This window comes from Colossoma macropomum, unplaced genomic scaffold (genome assembly GCF_904425465.1).
Source record: "Colossoma macropomum unplaced genomic scaffold, Colossoma_macropomum, whole genome shotgun sequence".
In the NCBI taxonomy this organism is placed as follows: domain Eukaryota; kingdom Metazoa; phylum Chordata; class Actinopteri; order Characiformes; family Serrasalmidae; genus Colossoma; species Colossoma macropomum.
Window position 1 is genome coordinate 9,636,050 of NW_023494801.1, and position 27,563 is coordinate 9,663,612.

The 27,563-nt window shown below is 38.1% G+C and overlaps 1 protein-coding gene across 2 annotated transcripts; it reads right to left on the minus strand.

Moving 5' to 3' along the window:
• Nucleotides 1-4,033: 4,033 nt before the first annotated feature.
• Nucleotides 4,034-17,810, minus strand: kcnj12b (potassium inwardly rectifying channel subfamily J member 12b). Of its 2 annotated transcripts, XM_036589533.1 has the most exons (3): nucleotides 17,263-17,499; nucleotides 17,120-17,151; nucleotides 4,034-6,518 (listed from the first exon to the last, which is right to left on the minus strand). In XM_036589533.1, the coding sequence occupies exon 3, from the start codon at nucleotides 6,430-6,432 to the stop codon at nucleotides 5,164-5,166; it is 1,269 nt and encodes a 422-aa protein (XP_036445426.1). In that variant the 5' UTR covers nucleotides 6,433-6,518; nucleotides 17,120-17,151; nucleotides 17,263-17,499; the 3' UTR covers nucleotides 4,034-5,163. The 2 variants fall into 2 exon arrangements, with proteins under 2 accessions (XP_036445426.1, XP_036445425.1); XM_036589532.1 differs by lacking the exon at nucleotides 17,120-17,151 and having other exon boundaries at nucleotides 17,263-17,810.
• Between the last annotated feature and the right edge of the window lie 9,753 nt (nucleotides 17,811-27,563).

Sequence of the window (27,563 nt, forward strand, 5' to 3'; positions counted from 1 at the left end):
AGAGTCAATATTTTTTGCCTTTTACTAAATACAGGAAAACATGAAGTCACTGTCTATTGTAATTGATGGTATGTCACAGAAGTGGCAAATAAAGTTTAGGCGGAAAAACACTGGAATATTCCTTTAAGTCATAGAAAATAGGATAGTCCAGAAATGGAACGCAACCAATTTTATCTGGCCTGTAGACTTTTTTACTTTGTCAGTGACGGAGCCACACACTGAATTAATTCTTTATACTTATCTTCCTCCTCCAGGAAGCTCATATCTCAAAACGTGTCCATTTTTACTTATTATATGCATATTATAAGAATATGTATAGAAATATCATCCCTAAGAGCATGTGATGTTAAATCACTTTTCGCTCCTCCTCAAAACCTGCCTTTTGGAAGATTCAGGCTTTCTGCCAGAGCGATTGTCTCTGCAGCAAGTTGTGCAGCAGCATTTGCTATGGGACTCATTTCATGTGCTTTACATTTGGTAATGCGCTTTTAACACCTGTCGCTATGTATGATCCATTAACTAAGAATTATCCTACAGAAAGTTGTCCTACTTTGGTGGGAAATGTCATACGACCTTAGGAGATGCATCAAAAACCCAAGTGGGAAAATACCTGTACAAATATCTAAAATTCTAAAAACTATATGCAGCCTTCATCTGTTCCCAGCTCTGTTTTGATTCTCTTCTTACAAATAACAAGAGCATATCGCTGTTGTCGGAAGAAAACCTCATATCTCCAAAATGGTAACTTTACAGGAAAAAAGAAAAAAACCTACTTTACTTTTAATGTAAGTCAATGGAACCAGACTTTTATTCCAAGTAATTTTGGGTCAGTTCTTTTAGTCCATTCTTTATGAAATTTACACACAATGTAAAAGGCAACAGGTATTTTCATATTATGTCAAAAACTGAAAAACGACAAAAATGGAGATACAAGGTTTTCTTCCGACAATAGCGATATGCATAACAGAAGTAGGACTAGACATAGTTTAAAACATATCTAGCCTTTAAATGGTCTGCACTGATCTCAATCTAATAAACTATAACAGAACAAACATTACATTTCATGAAATCTCTGAATGATTGAAGTCCATCTATCAGTATTGCTTTGACTCATCCCATTTGACTAAGAGAATATTTAAGAGATTAACCTTTCACGTCAGTGCTGTTTTTAACATGCCCTCTCTGACTTCACCTTATGATGCACGTAGCAATGGAGGTGGGTAGAGTTGCCTAAATTAAAATATTTAAGTAAAAGTATTGTTACTTAAACAAAATAATAACTTGAGTAAACACAAAAGTATATTTCCAAAAAACAAGCAGAAGTACAAAAGTACCAGGTAAAGACTACTTAATCACTGATGTTCTTAGTACATGCAGCATCTATCAGTGTAGGAACTGAAGAAGGCTCTGTCTTCTGTATTTGATGCACTCTTGATACAAAATAAACTGATAAACCAAAAAATCGCAATTGCAAAGCAGTACGGATGCTTTCAGCAATGTAACTTACTGAAATTACCACAAAAAGGGACTGAATGTTACCCTCTAAACAGACTAAATTAGCATTATGCTAACAAGTAATATGAGTTTTCTTCACTAACATACTTGAATAGACATAAAGGTATTATCATCTGAAAACAGTGCACACATTAAAATTGAACTTGTACATGTAACTAAGTAAAAGTAACTATTTAGGCCTCCTACCCACCTCTGCATAGCACCTACATTAAGTGACCACTCGCTGTACAAGAAGAGGAGGAGGCAACGAGGAGACAGATTCCTGTAGAGCGCTTGACTTCAGCTTGGCTAGCCTCGGTGAGCTAGCTAATTAGCTAGTTAATCAGAATAGCAAACTGTTTTTGAGAGGGGTGAGCTTAACTTACATGAACTTAGTGAATAATTGCTCTGTTTCACTTAAGCTTCATGTTTAAAATGAGAACTGTATCCTAGTGTGTTGCCCCTCTTTGTTGTTGCTAGCTGTGTAGTACTTAGCTTGCTAACTAGCAAGCTAATAGGGTAAACTAGTTCAACTAGCCTTTCTTCAGCCGTCATATGTAACAGATAGGGTAGTTTATAGTTTTGAAAAATGTAAATTACTGCTTATTACTCTAACATATAAGCAGGTTTGTCTGCCATGTTTTCACAAATGAAAAGGAAATTTATGTCAGATGACAATATCTGGGCAAGTTTTGCTACTGAAGTCAACATTCACGTTCCCTCGTCCCTCTAAATGGTCATCTAGCAGTCTTCGCTTCAGCTAATACAAGATCTCAGTAAAGGGCAAAATGGTGAAGCTAATGAAACAAGGGCATGTTAAAAACAGTCAAGAAGTACTAGTAGTCACTAAAAGGAGTAAATAAAAGGAAACACAGCTACTTTACTGGGATAAGCTTAGAAAGAAAGGAAGACTTTGTGAGTTTGTAAAAATAAGAGGAGAGTTTTTGAGAAGGAAAGGTTATCAGCTAGTAAGACAATCTACTGTATAATCAGCCAGCATGTCACTAAATTACTATAATCCAGTTTCCAAGGCTATGAGGTGCTTTCCTAAATAGATTACTTGATTTATGCATGTTAAGGATTTGGTAGATGAATATGGGGGGCCTGGTAAATGTCTTTCTCTCCTCTCTTCTCCATTACCCTCTCTACTGGGGAACGAGGCTGACCGTAATCTATCTCCGTGAAACGTTTAATTTATTAAAATTATCTTACATAATGCCTTCTTTATTTAATCAGGCATGCTCGTTTTCTCCCACCGAGCCAAGAGATGGATGGGGTGAGTGGGTGAACACGCTCTTCTCATTTATTCCTCCTTTGTCTCACTCTCTCCCCGTAACACCTCCCTCCCTTCCTGGCCTTTGTCTGATTTTTTTTTAAGAGAATGAGGTATTCAGGAGATCATCATGCTCAGTAATAATAGCTGCAATAGTTTGGATTGTAGGAGGCTGTTGTGTATTACTTGAGCTTAATTGTGTTTGAACATGTGTTGGTGATAACCTACACTCTTATAAATAAAGGTGCCAAAGCGTTCTTTGAAACGATGCCCTAGAAGAACCCCTAAAAACCTTCCATTGGGTGTTTTTTTAAAGGCATACTCCAGCATTTTTCAACATGAACACCAGGGCCAATTATTTAGACATTTCCCTGTACTTGGAAAAGGAACAGAAAACAGGTACAGGGAAAAGCATTGAATAAAAGAACTAAATGTGGTTCTTCTATGGCGTCTCTCCTATTGGCATCTTTATTTTTCAGAGTAGTAAAGGTCAAGCAGTGCACATTTTTATTGCACATCCCTTCAGCCCAACATCTGAGGTGATTTGTTCAAATGCTGCCCCCCGTTGTTCTGGATTAACCTTGAGCATTAGCCATAGCAAGCTTTAAGCATTTGATCATCACCCTCGCCACTCAAAAGTAGATTAACACTTAGTATTGCACCATGCCCTTTAGCATTAGCAAGCCTTTAAACAATGAGGCCTGCTCAGTGTATCAAAGGCCTATTCAATATCTGTCCCAATACAGGAATCATGCAACAATAGGGATAATTATAACCAAGACTGAATTGATTTGAGTTTCAGAAGTTAGTTTTTTGTTTCCCTGCTGTAGTCAGATTATGTTGCTAGTTGCCAGCAGTGTTTGTGTTAGCAGCCTTCAGTCAAGGTTGGAGCTACAGCACATTCATCACAATGCAACAGATATAAAATAATAGGAAATTTATAATAATACGATTTGTGCTATAACACAATATGGGTGCTTTTACCCAGCCCTAGTTAGTGGCAACCTAATTTCAACACCATTTTTCTCTTAGCTCTGACTATCTCTGTGCTTGTACCGTACATGTTCTGCTGTGCAAGAGAGTGCATCCTGAGCATGAATGATTGTGTGGGTTGTTGGCTGTGTCCTCTGTATAGAAGTAAATAGCCACTGTGTTTCTGGAAATAAATGAAAAAAATAAGATGACTGTTTCAAAAAGAAGTGTTTTTGCGCACACACACAGATTAATCTACACACTTTTATATAAGATACTTAGTTGCCTAACTATCTGCTAACCTGGGTGCCACCTTGTTCACTGTAAGTTAACAGATATTCAGTGTTTCCCTTTGATAATATGAGTGCTGCTGTTGACCTTTTCAAATGAGCCGTGCCTAAAGAATCCTGTTTGACAGATCCTGTTTACCAAAAAGCACTCTAGGGTTAAGAAAACCCAAAATGTCGGAGAGTGTTTTTATGATATATGCTATGACATTAAACAAACAAAAATAGCTCTGAGCAGGGGTCTCAAACTCAAATTACCTTGGAGGCACAGGCTAGCTGGTCTCCTCCAAGAGGCCTGGGAAAAAGTTTCCCATGTAGTTGAATGTTAACTGTTTATTTTTAAACGTTTTCTTTTTATCTAACATGTTACCCTTATGTTGTAAACTAAACTATTTAGTTATGTCTAACCTATACTAGTTATATCTAAATTGCACCCATACCTGCTTAGTGTCAGGTTTTCGTTTGAATGTTTCCTTTTGCAAGGAGTACTATATTTACTTTTCACAACGTGAACATAAACATATGCTGATCTTGTTGGTTGATGTCTTCCCATCGAATGTAAAACTTGTGGACAGATTTAAGGATGTGGCAGGCCATATAAAGCTGGCTGTAATTTGAGACCCCTGACTGAGTATTTTCACCATATGTTAAAGACTAACCGCTGAGTTAGGCTAAGTTATACAAAACACATAGAATGGCTTATATTTATTGCTGCAGGTTACACCAAAGTGGATTGTGATCTATTAATGAGTATGATGCTGATGAATGCTTGACTTGAGAGTATAGAGATTCTACCAAAGCAAGAGACTATAGCCTAAAAGTAAGTCTCAGACCAAGTTTAGCACCCAGGTTAGCTCAATATTGCATTATGATATCACTTAAAGCTATCACTTCAAACTACAATATGAAACAAATACTCCTATTTCAAGTTTTCCTACAGGAAGGCCATCCAGTCACAACAGTCATGGACATAGCTTGCCTGCCCTTGACTACAGCATTGCACTACGTCATAAGGGTCAAACGTTCATATGGCACTTGCTTTGCTGTGCGTCTTTCCATCATAGCCAAAACTAAAGGGACAGGCTGGATCTACTTTAAAAGAAAGTCTCTAGAGGTGAAGGTCAAAGGTATCTGAGATCATATTTCTGACTCTCTATGATATGGTCTCTGGTCAATGTTGAGGTTAGTTGATAGGGTTTCCATCTCAGCTCCCCTTTCCCCCCTCCTGTCTTCTTGCTCCTCTTCTTCCCTGCTAATGAAGGCCAGCTCGTTCTCATAGCAGAAGTTAGCACTGGACCGCAAAGACTTGCTCTCCTCAATGTCTTTGGCACTGCAGCATGGTGTGGAGGGCACCTCATAAGTCTTGTGGAAGTGCGTGAAGTCTACCTTGTAGTGGTTCTTCTCCTCAAACACCACTGGCTCAAAGCGATGGCCCCATAAGATTTCGCTGGCCAAGTAAGAGCTGCGCACCTGAGCTGTCATCGCTGTGGCTTCAACCATGCCCTCTAGGATCACCACAATCTCAAAGTCCGCATTGTCCAGATCCTGCTTGCTGATTCCAAAAAGAGGGCTTTCCTCATTGATCTCATGGATGATGGTCAGGGGTGAGACAAGGAAGATACGGTCCAGGCCTTGGTCGTACCCTACATTGATGTCAATCTGGTCAAGAGGAATATACTCGCCCTCTTCTGTCACCCTTGGCTTGATCAACTGTGCTCGCACATGGGCTTCCACTATGTGGCTTTTCCGCAAGTTCCCTACTCGCCACATCAAGCACAGCTTGCCATCCCGCATGGCAATCACGGCATTGTGGGAGAACAGCAAGGTCTCTGCACGTTTCTTGGGTCGTGCCATTTTGGCCATGATGGCGCCAATCATAAAGGAGTCAATGATGCAGCCCAAAATGGACTGCACGACCACCATGAACACGGCCATCGGGCACTCTTCCGTCACACAGCGGAAGCCGTAGCCAATCGTGGTCTGTGTCTCAACCGAGAACAGGAAGGCCGCAACGAAGCTGTTGACCTGCATGACACAGGGCGTGAAGTCATCCCCAGAAGTTCTGTCCATGTCGCCGTGCATGAGGGCAATTACCCAGAAGATGAACCCAAATGCCAACCAGGAGATAATGAACGCAAGGGAGAAGAGGACAAACATCCAGCGCCAGCGAATGTCCACACAGGTGGTGAAGATGTCAGCCAGGTAGCGCTGTGACTGCTCTTCCATGTGAGCGAAGCTAACGTTGCACTGGCCAGTCTTGTTGACAAAGCGGCTGCGTGCCTTCCGCCGTGTCTGGATCTTGCCGTTTCCAAAGCCATTCCCAAGGGCGGGCATGTTGCCGTGGCGATGGACGTCCTCCTCCGACGATGACACAACACTGTACCTGTGGGACTTGCCCACACTCATGCCACTCTGCTCGATCAGGACAAACCAATGGATGGAATGCCAGGCCTCCCTGTCTCTTCACCAATCACTGCACAGGACACAGGGACCTGAGACAGAGTGAAAGATAAGGTCAGTCCTCTGACATCTTATAAATATCTTATAAATATTTGACTTATTACACTTAGCTAAAGTGCTTGTAGTCATTTTGGGAAAGAGGCAGAAACAACTGCATTTAGCAGTTCAGTGAACACAGCCATCACTGAAGGTATGACTGTTAACCTCTCATCTTGATTAGGGCTTTCACGATTATTTGGCTAAACTTAGTTTAACTATGATTCAAAAATAATCAATTAAAAAATAACTTTTTGATGAATCAAAGAACTAGTATGCAATTTTAATGTAAATAACATGTATTTTAAGTTTTCTTACTTGTCTCTTTTGCAGAAAGAGTCAGCGCTTGATTGACACACTCATTTCTGAGTCTTCTTTGTTTATCTATTTCCAAAGAAGTTCTTTGAAATCTTTTAAATGCTATACATAGTTTGTTATTGTTCAAAATGTCTATTTTTATTGAATGACCTTTTTAATTAAGTTATTATATCATCAGCCAATTAGAAGATTTCTCGATTACTAACATTATCGATCACAACAATCTTAATTTTGATTTGAGTATAGGTACCCAGGGGTGCCCAGACTTTTATCTTGGGGTCAAAGGACAATGTTTTGTGCTGGGCAGAAACCAAAAAGACAAAACAGAATAAAAATAAAGATGAGTAGATTTCAAATCAAGTTTTTAAAAGTGTATTTTATAACATTACACTATATTGTGTTGCTAAAATACTTCAAAAATGCCATTTTAAAAGGAAAATAAGAGTAATATAGGGTACTGTCAGTACAAGTCAGTAAAAGTCAGGCACTACCCTTTATTTCTTTAATTTCTTGTCAAAATAGCCATTGGGAAAAGTTTTCATCTTTTAGCATCTTTTAGCAAAGCAGAAAACATATTTAACAGAAAAATACACAGAACCCTCACCAACTAAATGTAATATATATTTTTTCATTATTTAGTGTGTCCACTCTATTCTTTTTATGAGACTTTTTCAAAGAAATCTGCAGGGATATTTTTCTATACTTCCAAAGTTTAGTCATAAAAGTTGCTTGCATTTTCTGCTTCTCACAATCAAAATAATACAAAACACTTTCAGTGAGTTGAGTTGTCTGTTGAGTTCTCTTCTCACAGTGAAACGGTAGACAGAAACACTTGCAGATTTTCTTAGATAAGAAGCAAGAGTGGAGCTTGATTCTGTCCTCTCTCTCAAAGATGAAAGCTCTAAGTAGTGTTTATCTCTGATGGTTACAGTTTTGTTGGTCTACCAGGTCTTGCACAGTTGGAATGAGTCCTATTTTCTCTATATCTGAACTCCAGTTTTGGAAACTTCTAATTATTCAAATATTTTCCTTTGACTTTCCCTTTCTTATGCAAATGGATAATCTAATATCTAGTCAGAATTATGACTTGTTCTTAATACTGACTACTGAATATTGTACTTGACTGGACATGACTGACTTGTGCACAGTACTGTATAGTAAAAAAAAATGGTGTGTTCTTTCACTGAATGAGGGGGTGGTGTTAGGGTACCTTTCTGGGAGCCAAACCAAATGTCCTCATGGGCCAACTTTGGCCTGCAGGCCACACTTTGGACAGCACTGTCACAGATAAATGCTTATACATAGCAGACTAGAGTAATTTCTTGTGCAGTGATTCATTAAATTGTCTTGACTGCTGTATATTTTTACCATCCTTTATTGGGAAAACCAAACCACCCTAGGACAAAAATGGAAATCTGGCAGCTGATGCAGTGCCGTGTTATATATGTAGTGATGAAGGCAGATTTAGTGAAGTGTTAGTGATGTGTTACTCTTCTGCTCTGGGATTGTGCACACAAGTGTTACTCTGTGTGTGCGTGTCTGTGTCTGTATGGCAGCAGATGTAGCTAATTAAAGTAATCTCACACTTTTCCTGTGAAACTCAGCTCCACACCTCACTTCAGCAGAGCAACTACCAGTGTTGGGGGAAGTGAGGGTTAAACTGCAGCTCATCATGATCATCGTTATCATTATCATCATCATCACTGTGATCCTCAATACCTTTTTACATGAGTAAGGCTACATTACACCCACATAAGACGGTAATTCTTTTATTTACAGTCCACAAAGTTCTAGGTATTAACCCGGTATGTGTGAGGTACAAACCCCAATTTGTTAAATACTGTAATTATTTTGGCTAAAATGATTGTAAGTACCAAATCTAACTATATTACATTGAAATGCTTAACAGGTCCTAGCTATTAAAGTGATAAAGAACAATATCTCTAAAATATTTTGAGTAATAATAAATTTCAATATAATACTACATATTAAAGCAGGAAAGTAAATCAGAAAAACCTCCAAGTACTGGGTAAAATATATGGGGTAAAATATATGGAGTAAATTGATGGTACAAAGTACTAGTTTTCTGAAGAAAATGGTAAGGACCCAGAGAAACCACAGTAAGAATTACTGCTTCCTTAGAAATCTTTTCATGCCATAAATCTACCAGGTACTTTTTACTCATCACTTTTTACCTAGACTTATTTCTAACACTCCCCATGTGCTTGGGGTACCAGAAATTCGGACCTGTGACCTAGCCATAGCTGACCTGGAGCTGGATTGGGATTTGATTTGAAAAAATATATTGTTTTCATCTAAAATATTGCTCATCAGGTGGTAAACTATGCACACAGACTTGATATAACCCCACTGATAAACTTTTCTTTAAATGCTCTTCAGATGCTCTCAGAACATTTGTTCATGTTTTCTGGCAGTACCCCCTGTAAAGCATCCCTGGGAGACAACAGCTTCCTTGCTCTCTTTTCTACTAGAAGTAGATCTGCCTTTATATCCAGCCTTGTTTCTGCTCAGAGATGATTCAGTACTTAACTTGAAACCTTGTCAAAAGAAAAAAGTATTGGCTTCTCTGACAGAAGCGAAAAAAGCAATTTTGAAATTTCGTGCAGAACCGAGCGTGCACTTAAGATCTACACTTTTGCTCTGTTTTATAGATGTCCTGGTACTGATACTGGCTTCTGCAAAACTGAATCGAGCAAAGGTTGATACTGTGGTCGCTTGGTCTGCAGCAGTTGACGTTGTCAAAAAGGTTTGGGACAAGACCTTGTCTAGTTGAAATGATTTGATTGTGCGTCTTTGTGTGTCTATTTGTCTTTTGGGTTATTATTTTTGTACTGAAAATGTTTCATAAAAATATCCCCCCCCCAAAAAAAAAACACTTAGCATTTTGGAGTTTGAACCTCACTTTTACCTGGTTAATATGTGGTGTTTAAATGAATAGTTTGGTAAAAAATCTAATTTTCATGATTTTCCACTATATAATATCAGTATGAGGTGTTGTGTTCAGTTTCACAAAACAAGAACAAAGATATCAATGGGTTGTCTGGTACATTGCCACCGATTTCCTACTGATGCAGACACAGGCATATCTCCATATATGTGGTAATACATTTTTTCCTGACGATTACAAGGAAGGTCTCCAGCAGGATATTCTAAAATCTACAGCTGTACCAAGTGAATTTTTATCAAGTAAACTTTTTCCCTGCCTTTGTTGTGCTCACTTACTGTCATGCCATATGTAGCTAAGAGGACAAGGCTGAAGTTGGAGTCTTATTCAGCAGCTCCTTATTTGAATTTTCTGATCCACATTAAATGGTGCAGCAGTTACAGTCTGGCACCTACAGGCACTACAATCCAACTGCCTGAGGTGCCACAATGTAACAGCTGCACTATTCCATCCAGGTGGAATGGAAAATTTGAATAAGAACCTGTCTTAAGCTTCGCTCTAAAAGGTGGGTCCGGGGAGTCACTGGTGGGTCCAGCATTCAACTGACACATTTCTTCATGTGTATATTCAGGGTCAAACATGTACGGTTGAGGCTCATTTGTGCAGAAAATGTGCTAATGTTGTAATCAGACATTGTACACTCACTTAGCTTCTGTACCTATGTTAGCCTATGGTGTAAATTCATTGAGAATTCCTTTAGCTCTGTCTTTGGTTGTCTTGCATGGAATGATGCTACGGAAAGAAACGATTCCAGCTATCCTAAATGGCTTTTAGCTACACCAGGGGCGTCCAAAGTCTGGCCCCAAATGCGGCCCAATTGGCCCATGGCTTCTGTTTTAGAGTGTGTTATAAGTGGCCCGCCTGCCAGTACATTGGAGTTTATTCTTTCACCTGATGGTGGCAGCAGCACCATTAAATTACAAGTTAGCTGAAGTTTAAGAGCCTTTCCTCTCTGAATACACCTGCAGACTCATTTACTGTACGAAATTTAGTCAAGACTACAGCCATAAAGCACATACTTTACTCTGAGAAGTGGCGATTTTGGAGAGATGGACATTTAAATACTTTTTTATTGTGAGCCACAGCAAATGCATGTGGCTCATATGTCAAAAGACTGTAATGAATTCAAAATCAACAGACATGAAGCAAAACATGGACATTACAATAAATATTCAGGAAAGAAACTAAAGCAACTTGCATGCCACCAACTTTTTATCAGCGCAAATTCAGTGGTTAATACTTAATCCTTTAAGGCTGAACAAAAAAATGTGTGTATTTCTATTTAGTTTGCCTCACAAATTATATTTTTGAATAAGTAAACAGTTGAATAGGAATATAATTAATACATTAGACATGTTTTGTTGTTAGTCTTAAACAATTTAATTATGTGTTATAAGTGTTTACTGATCCAAAAAAAGAAGCCTTCTGCATCTTTTATACAATGATAGGAAACCTGGTATCACATAGACAGCTCACATTAATATTTGGAAAATGTAATATTTTGAATCATTTGTGAATAATATTTTGGCCCACATGGATTTTGACACAGCATGATCTGGCCTTCTTTGAAAAATGTTTGGACGCCCCTGAGCTACATGGATAGTGGATGGCTTACAGTGAGTCATGCTGTGCACTAAACCACATCGACTTGTCTGCGCTAGCTGAATTAAGACCTGGATGTGGTTTGAGTCAAATACAAGTTTTGGGCTTGTATTTGTGGAAATCTGAGAGACTTTTGACTTCCACTGGTTGTTAGCAACATTATCCTCATAGTTCCAGTTTTAAACTAAAGAAGCAACATTTTGATACCAAACATGTCTTGGCTGCATTTGGGAAAAGTGGAAAATCATGCCAATTTGATTTTTCACCAAATATTTCTGTAAGAGACTGTAAAAGAAAATGTCACCCATAAGCACTCATGACAATTGACATAAACCCATGTAAACATTTGTGAATGGTTATCCAAACAAGCATCAGTTACCATAAAGCTGCTTTTATCCATTTTGATGTCTTTTTTTTTACCTCAGCAAGTGCTATGACTATCGATGTTAGTTGGAATAAGCCTTTATAAATGTCTGTACAGGTGCCATTTGTCATGAAAGTGCTGTCCTACAGTAATTGTTTTATGTTCTCAGTGCTGCGTCATTCCCCTGATAGCCCCTGAATTGGGAGCCGCCGGTGGGGTCCAGATTTAGGCGTCCAGACCCAGCCTGACTCAAGTGATCTGTCTTTCTAATAATAGATGCCTGTCTCACTGTGGCTAGTGCACATACACACACTCACGCACACACACACTTCCAAGGATCTGTGCTCTAAGACATACTGTACTCCCGCAGAGGCATCATGCACGCACACACACAGACACACACACACACACACAGTTGAGGAGCGGGTAGTGATAGGTGCTGCTATATCAGTGAGTGTGAATAGCTGAGAAGCTTCAGATCAGATGAAAGTGATAATGAGAATAACACACCGTATGATTTCCTCCATGCACACACACACACACACACACACACATACACACACGTTGCTGCGTCCTTACAGGGCTCAGGAATAAAAGAATCAGATGAAGAAATGGAGGGATATAGAGGTTACCATGGAAACCTGTCTGGTGGAGGTTGTGTGTGTGCATGCGATTGTTTGAGGGGTGACTGCCGGCTTCATGCGGCGGTATTTTAGTCATCCTCCAGGTGGCCAATCACTCAGAGAGAGATAGGGAAAGAGAGAGAGAGAGTTAGAGTTTTGGTATAATAGAGGTTAATGGGAGGAGAAGTGAGAGAGTTTTTTTGCAGCTAGAACAAGAAACACCTGTTACTGGTCACAGTATTCTGTAGGTCTGCCAGGTAGTGACCCTGAGTTGCCTGATAGGATAGTCAGCTGACACTTTCTTTCTCTCTGCACTGATCTACCTTTTCTGATTCGCTCTAGCAAAAAATACTCCAGCCCCAGAATTGGCCCTTCCCCACACACCTCCACTTAAAGGTGAATCATACATACTTTGATTCCTGATGTTTCTCAAATTGTATGCAAATGAAGTACATTATATATATATATATGAAGCACATTTAAAGGTCCCATTTCTTCACTTTTCTTTAAATAAAAGAGTGTACTGTAGCATGCAAATACTATTACATTTAAACCGTTGTGCAAACCTTATATATATATATATATATATATATATATATATATATATATATATATATATATATATATATATATATATATAAAATCAGAATTTATAAGGAGCACTTTAGCCTGGACTGCATTTTGAATGAGGTACCATACAGGGCCAGAGCTCATTTATGTCTCAAAGGCACAGTAACAAAATTGACTGTTTAATGCCAAGGAACAGTTTGCAAAGATGGTCATGTAAAAATAATTATGAAAGTTTTTGGTACCTAAACCCACACAAATGTTGAAAAAAATAAAAATGCAGGAAAAAAGTAGAATATAGACCCTTTAAAACAGCATGTTCAATAAAATTCTGTACAATCACCACAAACAAACCCAACCACTGCTGCTGTCCACTGCACTAACACACACAGACATGCAGTATATACATGTAGTAGTGTGCAAAAAGTCACCCTTAATTTCAATAACTTCCAGTCAAAATGGCTATTAATTAAGAAGCCTACAAGTTATTAATCTTCCAGGAGATATTTCTGACAGAAATACCAGTTTTTCAGTATTCAGTTTTGGGAGACTTGCCTACAGTTTTTTGTAAGAAGTCTGTAGGGGAATTTTTCCATGCTTAATAGGTTAGTACCTCCAAAGTTCAGTCTTAGAAGTTGGTTGCATTTTCTCCTTTTTGCAATCCAAGTCATCCCAAACACATTCAATGATGGTCATGTCTGGGATCTGTCCAGTTTCGGTGTTCTAGTACAAATCACAATGTTTTAGTGCACATTTTCTTCTTTTTTTTCCTCCTAACAGCTTCTTGACAGCTACACATCCTTTCAGACCCATAGTTTTGAGTTGTCTTCTCACAGTGGATTTTTTCAGATCTAAAGCAAGAGTGGAGCTTGATTTCACTTGTTTTCCTGTGACTTTCCCCTTCCTTATGCAATTGGATTATCTTATGTCTAGTTTCCTCAAAAATGTCACCTGAAAAACTTATACTTAATGGCTGGAAATGGAAAAAAATGAGGAAAATCTTGACTTTTGCATGGTGCTGTACATCTGGTAAATTAGAAAGCAATCTAGAAGCTTTGTTCTTAGCAGCTTGGTAGAACTCTTTTATGATGCCTAATGAGTGTTGGCCTGCAAATTTTGGAGCTCATTGGTACTGAAGGGTATTTACCTTGCCTTTCAGAGTCAGTGGTTTAGATCAGATAAGCCAGAATGTATTACAACATGGTACAATCTAACAGGGAAAGAGAGATCATTTGAATCAAAGTTATTAGAAAGACTTTCCGACATCCTAATCAGGCTCCTGTAGACTAGGCATTTCGAGTGTAGATTTGATCAGTCCAGCGGACGAGGACAGGCTTACGCAACAGCTTGCTAAGAAGGAAGTCTGGAATTCTGAGCCACAGAACTGAGATCATGGCAGCTGAAATTTCACAGCACAGAGTTCCGAGAGGTAGATGAAATTCTGAGAATTCAGTACAGGTGGCCAATCTAGATACCAGCCCTGTATCTAAAAACCAGCTTTACAGAACACTGGCAAAAATTCTATTTAACCTAATGAGAAACTGTAACATGCAACTCAGAATACAGAAATTTAGAGTGTGTTATTATTGCAAATGATATTCACTTTGCATGCAGGTGAAAGGTCATGCTGTTGGGATAGATCAGTGTAATTGAGCTAGTGTTAGCATGGTGCCTGATATCTGCATAGCTCCAACTAGCTCTAGCACCATGGCCCCGCTTGATAATGTAGTATTTTAAACTGGAATCTGAACATTATGTAGTAAATCTAAACTCCAATCTGAATGTATTAGGTTGAATGGGATTTTTCCCAGGGTTCTGTAAAGCTGTTATGCAGATCCGGTGTTTAGAACATGGATAGATCATTTAGGTTTTTTTTACAACAGACTTTCAGACCTCTAATGGGCAAAGCAAGGGCAACATTGAGAGCAACCAAGAGTCCAGAGGAGAATGCATCCTCCTCTTCTGGGCTGCACCAGATAGCAGAGTTATGACACAACTAGTACTAATTTACAGTAAGTTTCAGCGCAGTTATAATTGTCTGAAGTTGACGAAGATAACAGAACTCAGGCCAGCGTGGCTGGTGGGACTGTCTTGGCCGCACAGCCTGTTCTGTCCCCTCTCACTTTGTCAGTTTGTCTGCTTGAACGTTCTGAATGAAAAGGGACAGCTGTCATTTTAATATTCGCCCGCTCTGAGCTTTGCTGCTCCTCTGGCCCCTCAAAGACAGAACAAAAATATGGAAATCATGAATAGAAATGTAAATTGGGACAGAATATGCTAATTCTGACCGGTACCTGAAAGCCATCAGAAATTACTCTACAGTCCACCCCCCTCCCCCACCCCCCAAAAAAAATCTCCATAGCGACTGGGCTAAGAGTTCGTCTTGCTCCATCAGTCTCATTTAATAAACTTTATGAAGGAAGACTAATAACATTCTCGCCGGATGTGAAGAGCTGCAACAGCCTCACGGGGTGCACAGGGTGACCTAGACTAGCATTTTAAATCACATAGAGTGCAAAATCCATCATTTGTCTTACAGTAAGAATCAATTTAGTGTTTTACATTGAAGTGTTTTTATGACTTTTGGGAGTTTCTAGATTTCTGGCGTTTGGACTTAATATTTAGAAAATTTTATCACAGACGCTGTTGAAATATGGTTTTAGACTCTAGATTTACTTTCAAACAACGTAAATTTTCATCACATTTGATGAGTTTTGTCTCTTAAAATATGACTTCAGACTTAAGATTTACTTAGACATTTTCATCATGTTTGATGGAATTTATTTATTAAAATATAGTTTTTGACTTAAGACATTAATGTTAAAACATGGTTTCAGACTCAAGATTAACTTTAAACAATAGACATTTTTATCATAATTAATGGGTTCAGTCTGTTAAATTATGGTTTTAGACAGAAGAGTAACTTTATACAAAATAGATTTTCACTACATTTGATGGGCTTTGATTGTTGAAATATGGTTTAGACTTAAGGTTTACTTTATGTAATAGGACTTTTCATCATGTTTGGACTTTATCTTTTAAAATGTGCATTTAGACTTAAAGACTTACTTCAAACAATAGAGATTTCCATAATGTTTGAGCTTTTAATGTTAAAATATGGGTTTACACTTAAGATTTATTTTCAAACAATAGGAATTTTCATCATGTTTGATGGGCTTTGTCTGTTACAATAGTCATGTAGACTTCAATAATTGGAATTTTAATCATATTTAATGGACATTGTTAAAATGCAGCTTTAGACTTAAGCAACTGAAATTTTCATCACATTTATTGAACAATGTCTGTTAAAATGTGGTTTTAAACTTCAACTTTCCATCACATTTAATGGATGTTGTCTGTTAAAATATGGTTTTAGGTTTAAACAATTAAAATTTTCACCACATTTAATGGATGTTGCCTGTTAAAATAGGGTTTTAGGCTTAAACAACTGAAATTATTATCACATTTATTGGACATTGTCTGTTAAAATATGGTCCTAGACTTCAAATGTTCATCACATTTAATGGGCATTGTTTGTAAAAATAAGGTTTAGACTTGTCTGTTAAAACATGGTTTTAGATCTAAACAATTGACATTTTCATCACATTTAATTTACTATTGTCTGTTAAAATATGGTTTTAGACATACAATTTACTTTAAAACAATAGAAATTTTATCATGCTATGTGCATTTTTTGTTGAACCATGGATTTAAACTTGAGCTTGGTCTGTTAACCTTTTAATGTAACATATACAGAATTGTACATTGAATTAGCAGTACTCAAGACTACAACTTAATAATAACTCAATTTTTGTTGTTTTTCATGTAGTCACTGCATATGTGGACATACAAAGGAGCTTATGGGGTTAAACTGTTAACTAATGTACAAAATACTGTATTAACTTTTAGGCGAGATTACATAATGACATCAGAAAAAAAAAACATGACACGTTTGAGAAGAACAGGCTGTGTCACTGACAGGGAGGGGTTTGCACAAGATGCTGTGTGTGGACGACTGAACACTTCAGACAACAATTCTCATGCAGCGTGACAGCTTTTATATGATCCTAATGATCACACATGCACACGCAAGCAGCTATAGTATAAATCCAACAGGGTGCCACCGGGTTCATAAGACTGAGAACAGATTTGACTCACCCATGGTAGTTGCAGTCAAGCATGATGCATGCCTACAGGTTGCAAATGATCACTGTGCATACAGCATATGACAGAAAAGCAAAGAAGATAGTTGCTATGTAATTATGCTGCCACAGAACAGATTAAAAACAGCTTTTGCTTACCTTTTGCCCACCCGTATGTCTGTGTAATGTGTGTGCGATAGTGTGGATGTAGATGGAAAAGGGGGCTTCTCGCTTTCTCTCTCGCTCGGGGGTCAAGTTAAAGCATGATTCCTCCGAGTTCCTCAAGGGTTCCTCTGTGGGTAGAACCACTTCTTTAAAGTCAAGGAGATCCTATGGTAGTCCTGCAAGGTCCTCATCCTCAGCGGTGCCCACAGCGAGACACACAAACATTCACAAACACACACACACACACGCACACACAGTAGAAGAGGGGTCTTCACTGAACGTGGTAAATAGAATCCCCTCCAAAAGCTTGCAAAATGTTCCAGTAATGTTCCCGTAGTGTTGGTCTGATGTGCTAATGCACAGTTAAGCTGTGATGAGGCTTCAGGATTTCTTGTGTTCTTCTCCAGTGTTTCAGTGCGACCAGTGGATCCCCACTCTCTCTCTCTTTCTCTCTCTCTCTCTCTCTCACTCTCTCTCTCTCCTGTCTGCTATCTGATCCAGTGCTTCAGTTTTTTCACACCCTCTCTCTCACTGTTGCAGTCTCTCCCCCTCTCTCTCTCTGAAGTTGGCATTTGCAGAAGCTGGCCTCATATGGATGCTACCACTTCAAATCATTTCAGTTTATGCAATCGCAATGAGTAACGTACACCATTTTTCGTTTCCACCAGCCACTTTGGATGAACCCAGGAGCCCTTTAGACACCTTTCACAAATCAAAATGTGATATAAACTTGTTTAGTGCAAAATATTTTTAATTGCCTGCAAGCATTCAGTCTTTGTAATAGCATACACTATTAAAAACCATGGTTCTTCCATGGTTCTTTAGTAAAGACAATGGTTTTATCTAGATCAGTTAAAGAAACTTATGCATGCTTACATAGTTTTTTGGGGGATTTTTTTTTTTTTCAATTTTCTCCCCAATTTAGTCGTATCCAGTTCCACATGTTGGTTAGGACGCCAACCACCGCATCTTTTCAAACTGCCGCTAACGCAACATCGTTGGGCACCTGAACACACTTGGAGGAGAACACTAACTGCCAGTTTTGTTACATTAGCCCACAGATGCTGCACTGCATTTTTGTGCAGATTGTACGTCATGCCACTTGTGACAACATTATTTAACAAGACTCAACAAAAAAAGCTACAGAGCCCTAGCAAAGACCCATAATATTCAAACAGAAAATTCATGAAACCACAGCTAATTATCCCTTGACAGAGAGATAAGGAAGGTAAGAGAGAAGCAGTCACTTGAAAAAAAGTTGCTGGAAGACATTAAATCAGCAGGAACAACAGTTACATAAAGAACAATAAGCAACGAGCTGCACCACAATCATCTCCATTCCGACACCCCACATGAAACTCCTCTGCTGAAAGACAAGCACAGAGATGCACATCTGCATGCAAACATTTAGACAAATCAGAACTGTTTTGGAACAGTGTACGCATGTTCAGAGAAAAAAGGGTTTGAAAGTGTGTTTCCAGGAACACCATTCATGATGTGGGACTGCTTATCAGCAAACACTGCTGGGACATTACACATCATCAAAGGAAACATGAATGGAGCGAAGTACCAGGACATACCGCCAAGTAACTGGATCTGGGGAGAAGATGGACATTTCCACAAGACAATGACCCCAAACATACAGGCAACATAACTCAAGGTGAGTTTTTAAAAAAAGAAGGTGAAGGTGCTTGTGTGGCCTAGCCAATCTCCTGACTTGAATCCTATAAATGTGTGGAGGATATTGGAATGGGATTCATCAGAGGGACACTTGTAACTTTGGGGAACGGAAGATGTGCCAAAACCGAACCACAATGCAGCAAAAAGTTAATTATTCTTACTATAGACATCTCAAAGCTGTAATCTGCATTGGCTTTGCAACAGAGTATGAATATTATACGTTACATTATAACTTGTGTCTAAATACTTTTATTCTGTTTTTGTAAACATATCTTTGTTTATGCTAAAGAATGCATACTTTTTATGTTTGCAAGTGCAAAGTCAAAAGACATTACATTTGCAAATTTCAAGGGCATATATGTAAATATATTAAATAACAAAAACAAAATACTAGTTTCACCTATGTTTCTTCAGCACAGTTACTGCCAAAAGTCACCTGAAAGACAGATGTGTTAATGTAATATAGGTTATTCACATGGAAATGATGATGATGATGATGATGATGATGATGGCACATTTGACTTTTTTTTTTTTCATTGTATGAAAGGAGTTACAGCAAAGGTTATATATGTGTTTGTTTGTGTGTGTGCAGGGCTCTTATGAATAATCTTTTTGAAGAGGCTGACTCTGTGGTCCTGGTAGCACACGCAATAAGGGATGATGACAGATCGAGGACATTTTACACGTGCACACACACACACACACATACAGTCTAATCAGTCATGCCTGCTCACACTACCTAATTAATCTTACTCTGTATGTGTGTATGTGTGTATGTTTGTGTGAGATATGATCATAGTTGACCTACTGTATGAAGCTGTACTGACTTTCTGGGCACAAACTTAAACGGACTGGTTCATATTACGACAAATCGCTTTACTATTTTAATTGCACACATAGACGTGAACTTCGCTCTGCACTTTGCTTGGGTTTGGCTCACTGTGATGTTGGCTTGGGTTGCAGGAATGGCAGAGGCTGATACTCTTTCAAGTAGCAGGTTTGCTGCTTGCTATGTTTGGAACATTGGACAAGTCATAGAAGACCCTGTTATTGAACTTCGGTAGGAAACATACTCGTGTTGTCAACAGGTGAAACCCTAGTTGAACCATATGCCCAAGCCAACAGCTACCATAAATTTCTACGGCTGGTGTGTGGCTGTTTTGAACTACAGTACAGGCTATTTATGCCCTTGTCTGGCCAGAAAATAATGAAAAATACTTGTTTAATGTCACTCATGACATAAATTATTCATTGTAATTCATCTTGTACTGTTGAGATCTACATAAACACGTGGGTCAACAAGATCGTTGCAAGTATTTGGGTATTTTTGAGCATGTTGACAGGTCCTAATTCAGCTCAGAACATTGAAGTTACAACCTTAACAAATAAGTAGTAGCTAGTATCATATTATAATAATGACAAAGTGCATTTATAAGTATATATAAATGTTTTCATTAATTACATTTTATGTGAAATAAATAGAGCTGTCTTGTGGTGTGTGTCTCCTTCAGGGATGAAAAAAAAATGGAAAAATGTTTATGTCATCCCCAAAAATGTCATTGGAGGGGGAATAGAATATCCTGTTGTCCTGCCATCAGCATTCTTGAATAATACTTTGGAATAATTTGTAATGAGTTACAGCAACTCAATAGCACCACCCACTTCATTGGTCAGGGGTTGATGAATGTGTTCATAGAGTTTATAGAGATTATTTGACACTGGATGTGAAGAATGCAGGGTGATTTAGTGACTCAAAGTAACTCTAGGGGCAGATATGTTTGGTTTGAAGGTTAAAGGTCAATGAAGGGTAAGGTATAGGTTACCAAAGGAGGGTTACTGATATATGTACTGACCATATTCAAGTAAATTTACTTAATAAACGACTGAAGAAATAGCTTTCAAAAGCCTGGATTACTTTTTCTAAATAAGCAGCCTGATTAAAAACTGGTAATTGTGGGCTGACACTGATAGCTAATATTGTTCATGTACTGTGCTGTGAAAAAGAATCCACCCTCTCATTTATTTAATTTTCAGTCAAATCAGGAAATAGAAGAAAATGCAAAAAATTTCACAGAAGCCTCAACATTTACATATAATATCAGAAACTTCTGTATTTCATGTGTCCACCCTTTACCTTTATAACAGCTTCAGTCATTTTCGAGATATTTGCTTTCAGTTCAGTCTTAGAAGTTGGTTGCATTTTCTGCTTTTCACAATCCAAGTAATCCCAATTACATCAGTTCATAAATCCTTGCTCCATATCTTAGATGTCTAGCACAATAGTCCAACATCACATAAATTTCTGGCCTTCCAGTATATAATAAAATGATTCATCATATATTGAAACATCAGCCAGATCTAAACATCTGTCCAGTGCTGAAAACCTTTTAAGCAATTATTTGCAGATACTAATGGAATTCTGGCATCAGTCTAAATAAAAACCTGCTCAAGTTCTATTAAGTTAGTCTTTTATTCCAATCAGAAGTTTCCCAGAAGCATCTTGGTGTTGAGATTGTCTTAACTGGTTGAGAGAGCATTCAGTGTGATGCTCGCTCTACCGTTTAAGAACCTCCTTTGTGCTAAGGTGCTTTTGGGAAACCCAGCCCAGATCCTCTGAACTAGTCCATCTGTTATAAGCACCCTTTTTTGTTTGAGCTCAATTATCAACAGTAAACATTTGAAAGGAAGACTCATAGCCAAGCGGCCAATAAGCAGATGACCGAGGCGAAGGACACACCTACACAAATACTCTTAAAGATACTGACAAATTGACAAAAGAGAAAGTAGATTCCTCTTTAATGGATGAACCAAATGGGTTGTTTGACTTACAAAGTGAAGATAAGTTGACATTGAGTGCAATTGTATTGTACGTTACTGTTTAAAACTGTAAAAAATCACTGTTTTCAATCATCTAAAACCAATTTTGTTGCAGATATGTGCATAAAATGATATTAATTATAATAAGATGCTGCTGTTTTATATGTTGCAAATAATTTATAAGAAATTGTAAAAACTAAGATTTTTTACAATGAACAGAGCTGCTGTTGTGCCATAATTAAGACAATTAAATGATCTGTATCACTTTGAGAATGACCTTACAATAAAATTAATAGCCATTCAAAGTCATTTTGTGATAAGAAATTACTATAAATAGATAAATACAGTGTAATATTTAATAACACTTGCTACTTTGTTTTATTCTCAGAATACTTTAAATTGAGAATAAACCACACGTTCATACTTTGGTGTCTATTTTATAACTTTTCAGTTCACATTACTCTGTATAGGTTATTATTGAATAACATAATAATATGACCAGCGATTCCACACTTTTGAATGGTAGTGTTGTGTTGAGGAAACTAAGTCTGTTCTATTCTATTAGACTGAATGAAAATGTGTGGCACAGTTAAATTAAGCTCATACAATGTTTTATTTTTTGAGTGAATATATTCAGAAATGTTCTCGGCTTGACGTTACTGGAGTAAAATCACTTACACCCGCCACTCCATCACAATACCTTTTATAAGGAGTTATGTATGGCAAGTAAAGCGCTGGGGTTCCCTGACAATTCCCTGAATAGCATGAAAAGGTATGCTTTCAGGATGACATAATGCAGGAGAAGGAGTCAGTCAGCCAAAGTGCTGTCATTTCACACACATCAGGGAGATGCTGAGAGGTTTGTGTATTGGGACATTGTGAATAAATTACAAGGCTCAGGCTCCTCTAGATGATGCAGCATGGACAACCCCAGCCATGCAGGCGTGGCACTTTTCCAAAAAGTGCACTCACATTGCAGACATTACCGACCTCCACCACTACCTTTCCCACAAGAGCTCACTAAATATCTGATACACCAGTACAGAGTATTGTCATCATATGAAAACTTCATAACTTACATTTTAAACCATCTATATTTTACATCTGTTTCCATTAACATGAAGTATTGTGCAACAGTCTGAGACCACCGTTCATTTATTTCAATTTTGAGGAGACATTTCTTTCTAATCAACATAGCAAAGTAAGTGGAAAAGCAGGGTTTTCCTAAACTGGAGTTATAGAAGAGAATGCAATCATTGAAAGAGAAAACGGGGCACCTAACAACTGTGCAAGACCTGGTGGACCACCAAAACTCACCATTAGATAAACAGTAGATAAATAGTATCTTTAAGAGAGAGGAGAAAATCAGTTCCACAGGTGTTCTACTGTGAGAAGACAGCAACACTAAGAGTCTGAAAGGATGGGCAGCTGTCAAGAAGCTCTTATTGGGAAAAATTAAATGCACAAAAAGGTAGAAGAAAAACTGCAATTCACAAAAGAAACTGCAATAGGCTGACCACCCCAGAGTCCAGACCTCAACTCACTGTTTGGGACTGTGTTTGGGATTTCTTAAGTCGTGAGCAGAAAATGCAACTAACTTCTAAAACTGAACTTTGGAAGTGTAGAAAAATAGCCCTGCAGATTTCTTTGAAAAACTGAAAGCAAGTCTCCTGAAAAGAATAGAAGCTGTAATAAAAAAACAAAAAACAAAGGGTGGATACACTGAATACTTTCTTTCAACATCATCATTAACTGCTTAGTCCAGATAGGGTCACGGTTACACTGAATACTGATAAGTTCAATTATATGTGGTTGTTGAGGCTTCTGTGTAATTTTCTGTTAATGTTTTTAGCTGATACTGAAAATGAATAGCTTGTACTTAATGGCTGTTTTGATTAGAAAGGTGTGCTCTGACCTACTCTACATTAAAGTTGAGAACATTTTCCCATCCTACTATAACATCAGGTTTCAGAGATTTGAGGTTTACAACAGCAACAATATGCTCTTCATTAATATCACAAAGGAAAATTAGCGATGTCTGTGGTCAAATTAGCATAAACGTAGAGAATATGTTTTCTCATGTTGTTGCAAATAACGTAAGAATATTGACTGGACAGTAAATGGACAGAGGCAGATCAAATGCTCATAAACAATTTGTCTACTGCTATCATCAGCAACAACAATAACAACAGGCCCTGGAAGTAAAAGACTGATGGCTTGTTTATTGCTCTGCCCCTTGAGTGACCGACTCCCCGGACGTAGATGAATCTGTATGCTAGACTTAAAAAGATTGTCAAAGGAAAAATCACCATTAACAATGTAATTTAATCCAGTTATTGGCTTGATGAGCTTCCAGGAAACTGGCCCTCGCTTGGTTGAATATATCATACAAAGCTGAAAACCTGTCCATGTGAGCTATTAGTGAAATGGCATTAGCTTGACTTGAGTGTGTAAGCACATGTCATTGAAACTTTATACAGTACCGTCTGTGGCTGGTTCATTCAGGATCTCTCTCTGTCTCCCTGTCTCTCTCTCTCTCTCTCTCTCTCTCTCTCTCTCTCTCTCTCTCTCTCTCTCTCTCTCTCTCTCTCCCTCTCTCTCTCTTCCTTCCCTGTCTCTCTCTCCCTCCCTCTCTCTCTCTATCTCTATCTCTGAACTTGTTTTGTGATTTTAAATAGGATATTAAACCTTATTAGTTTAATTAGTTATTTTAAAGAGATGCCATCCATACAAACATATCAATAAACATTTTCATGAACATTGTCACAGTGTTGTGTGTTTTGAAGAGAAAACACTTCAAAGGACAATTAGCGAATTTCATTTAGTGTGGTAACAAGCTATATGACCAATTACATATGTTTGTACATCACTGTTAAAACATTTACTGGATAGTGAGCTGTAGTATTCCTCTCAAAGGTTTCACTTTTTGGGAAACGTCCCACCCCCCCAGCTGAAATGGAGATTTTAATTGGTTCTACTTTCTGATAGACTATTTGTGCCTTAATGTTTTTAATAAGAGGACTAAACTCAATCACAATTGGTGGGACATTGCCCCAGGGAAAAGTGGTGGGTCAAATGTGCTGCCAGTTTTGTCCATTTCCCTCCAAATCGGGTAGTTTTTAATTAGGTGAAGGAAAAAAGTTTCCTTTGATGGGTGGACAAAATTAAGGTGGGTTTGTTAGGACTTTCATAATTCAGCTTTAATTTCAATGAGCCTAACCAGTTATCAAGACTTGATGTATTAACACCTGTTGAAAGTAGGCTGTTGCCCTGCCCATCTGCTTCGTTTTGCAATAGTTGGAATTTGGATTGGCCAGTGATCTGTTTGGCATAACATATAAAGGTAAGAATGTTTGTATATATGTATACTGAAAAATTAAAAACTTGCTATTGGAAATCAAATTAGCGATGGGTGGTCTCTGACCTACTCTGCATAAATAATTACGTTTCTTTTGTTGCTTGTAAGATTATAGTTATTATAAGTTATTTTTTGCCATTCTGACTGGGGTCTAAAAATAAGGTTAAAAGCCTTTGTTGCTTCATATGAGTGACAAACACAAAAGACAGACAGTGCAGTGAAAATCTGCAAATATGCAAGACATTTGCAAGATATCATTGGTTTACATCCCCTGGCAGATTATCATTAATGTTATGGTGGTTTAGTATTGAAATGCTGGCCTTTGACTCAATACGTTTTCAAGCGTTTTAACATATTTGTTTTTTTTTCTAGAAACTATTGAAGCAGTCTGGCAACCCTTGTCAAAATCCCTCTTGCTACTGCTGAGCTAACCGTGATCCATGATGTAACAGTTCAGGAGTGAAATAGTAACAATCCTCTAAATTGAATTCAGTCTCAAAATGATGATTCATCCACAGATCAGATCAGTCATGACATGTCCAGTTTGCTTCTTTAGTTTTATGAAGCTAATGTGGATAAACCAGAAGCTTATAGTTGCGTTGTACAAACTTCATGTCTAACTTACTTAGTCAGGAGAAAAAACACACTAATATATGGGGTTCGTGTGCTGCTGTAAGTCATCCAGTAAAGCTGAGATAGTAATTTAAAAGTCAGAGGCATCGGGTCGGATTTTGCGGGACCATGTCATACGTCTTTATGTATTAATATCACACACAGGCTCAAAAAGGAGGTTCAGCTTGATGCAAAATCAATATTATCCTGATGCAGATATGACAACAAAAGGAGATAATGTACTCCTCAGGAGCCTCCTTCCCCAAGTTTTGACTTGAGGTCTCTTTCTATACTTTTTTAACTCTCGCAATCATCAGATTTATCCACTCACGGGGGTCCGAAGCGCAACCGATGTTACAAAATGTTCTTTGTGCAATTACACATTTCCAGCAGAGGGGTCTCCACTTCCCCAAATGTTACATAGTGCAACTTTAAGTTATCTCAAATAGACATAACAAAAAACAATAGCAGCATTCATCATGAAGCCTGAATTTTGTCTGTACTTTTGTCCATTTTTATAAATGACAAGATGTCATATACACCGATCAGGCATAACATTATGACTACCTCCTTGTTTCTATGCTCATTGTCCATTTTATCAGCTCCACTTACTATATAGGTGCACTTTGTAGTTCTACAATTACAGACTGTAGTCCATCTGTTTCTTTGCATACTTTGTTAGCCCCCTTTTACCCTGTTCTTCAGTGGTCAGGACCCCCATGGACCCTCACAGAGCAGGTACTATTTGGGTGGTGGATCATTCTCAGCACTGCAGTGACACTGACGTGGTGGTGGTGTGTTAGTGTGTGTTGCGCTGGTACGAGTGGATCAGACACAGCCGTGCTGCTGGAATAACACTGCGAAAATCAAAGAAGCAAACTTTAGTCATTAAACGTGCATTGACTGACTGACTATATTTTGGGTCAGAGAAAAATGTGTAAATTTGTTTTTGACTGAATTATTGGTGTGATTCGCACATACAGAAACATTGGGTATATTAATTGAGTGTGTGTGTGTGTGTGTGTGTGTCTGTGTGTCTGTGTGTGTGTGTATGGGCCTTGAGGCCAAAGAACAGATGTCTGTTCAGAAAAATCAGGGGTCCATATGGAGCCGAGTTTAATTATTACTGAAGAGAGCACAGACCACTGTTCATTCATATTCTCTTCTATTCATATTCTTTCCAGTGTAATATACTGACATTGCAGTAAAGTGTTAGCAAACTTTCTCTCCTCTGTACTGCTAGGAAGTGAACTTGGCACTGCAACAGATACCAATGAGGTTGCTTACTTTTGCTGACTAACAGCTGACCTAGGTTATGCTGTCCCCTCTCCACTACATTGTGCAACCAGGCACTAACAGTGTATCCATCATGGTGCCTGTTTGTGCATATTTATATGTCTGTGTGTGTCGGGAGAGAGAGAGAGAGAGAGAGAGAGAGAGAGAGAGAGAGAGAGAGAAGCATGTTTTGGAGTTGAAGAGCTTTAACTTGTGCCATATGGATCATTAAAATAAAATGAGTGGGAGAGGGTGAGAAGAAAGTCATATTCCAACTGTCTTTATGTTTTCTATTAGATCTGACATTGTAGATTTGCTTTTGTCTGTGATTTTTCATGGGTAGGATTTTGTATTTTTATATGTGTACATATTTAAAGCAATGTTTCAGGCCTTACCAGTTACAGTCAGTTGGTGTCTGGAGTTTGCTTCTTTTGTTTCGTATTTGAGCTACAGGGCTGACACACTGTACTGTACAAAAGTGAGCGGACTCATTTCATGTATTTAATTTTCACATGTGTTGGCATAACCTGGATTGTGAGAAACAGAGAATGCA

Bases quoted from the DNA above. Each gene is read 5' to 3' on its own strand.
- kcnj12b (XM_036589532.1), bottom strand. From the start codon at position 6,432: ATGAGTGTGGGCAAGTCCCACAGGTACAGTGTTGTGTCATCGTCGGAG.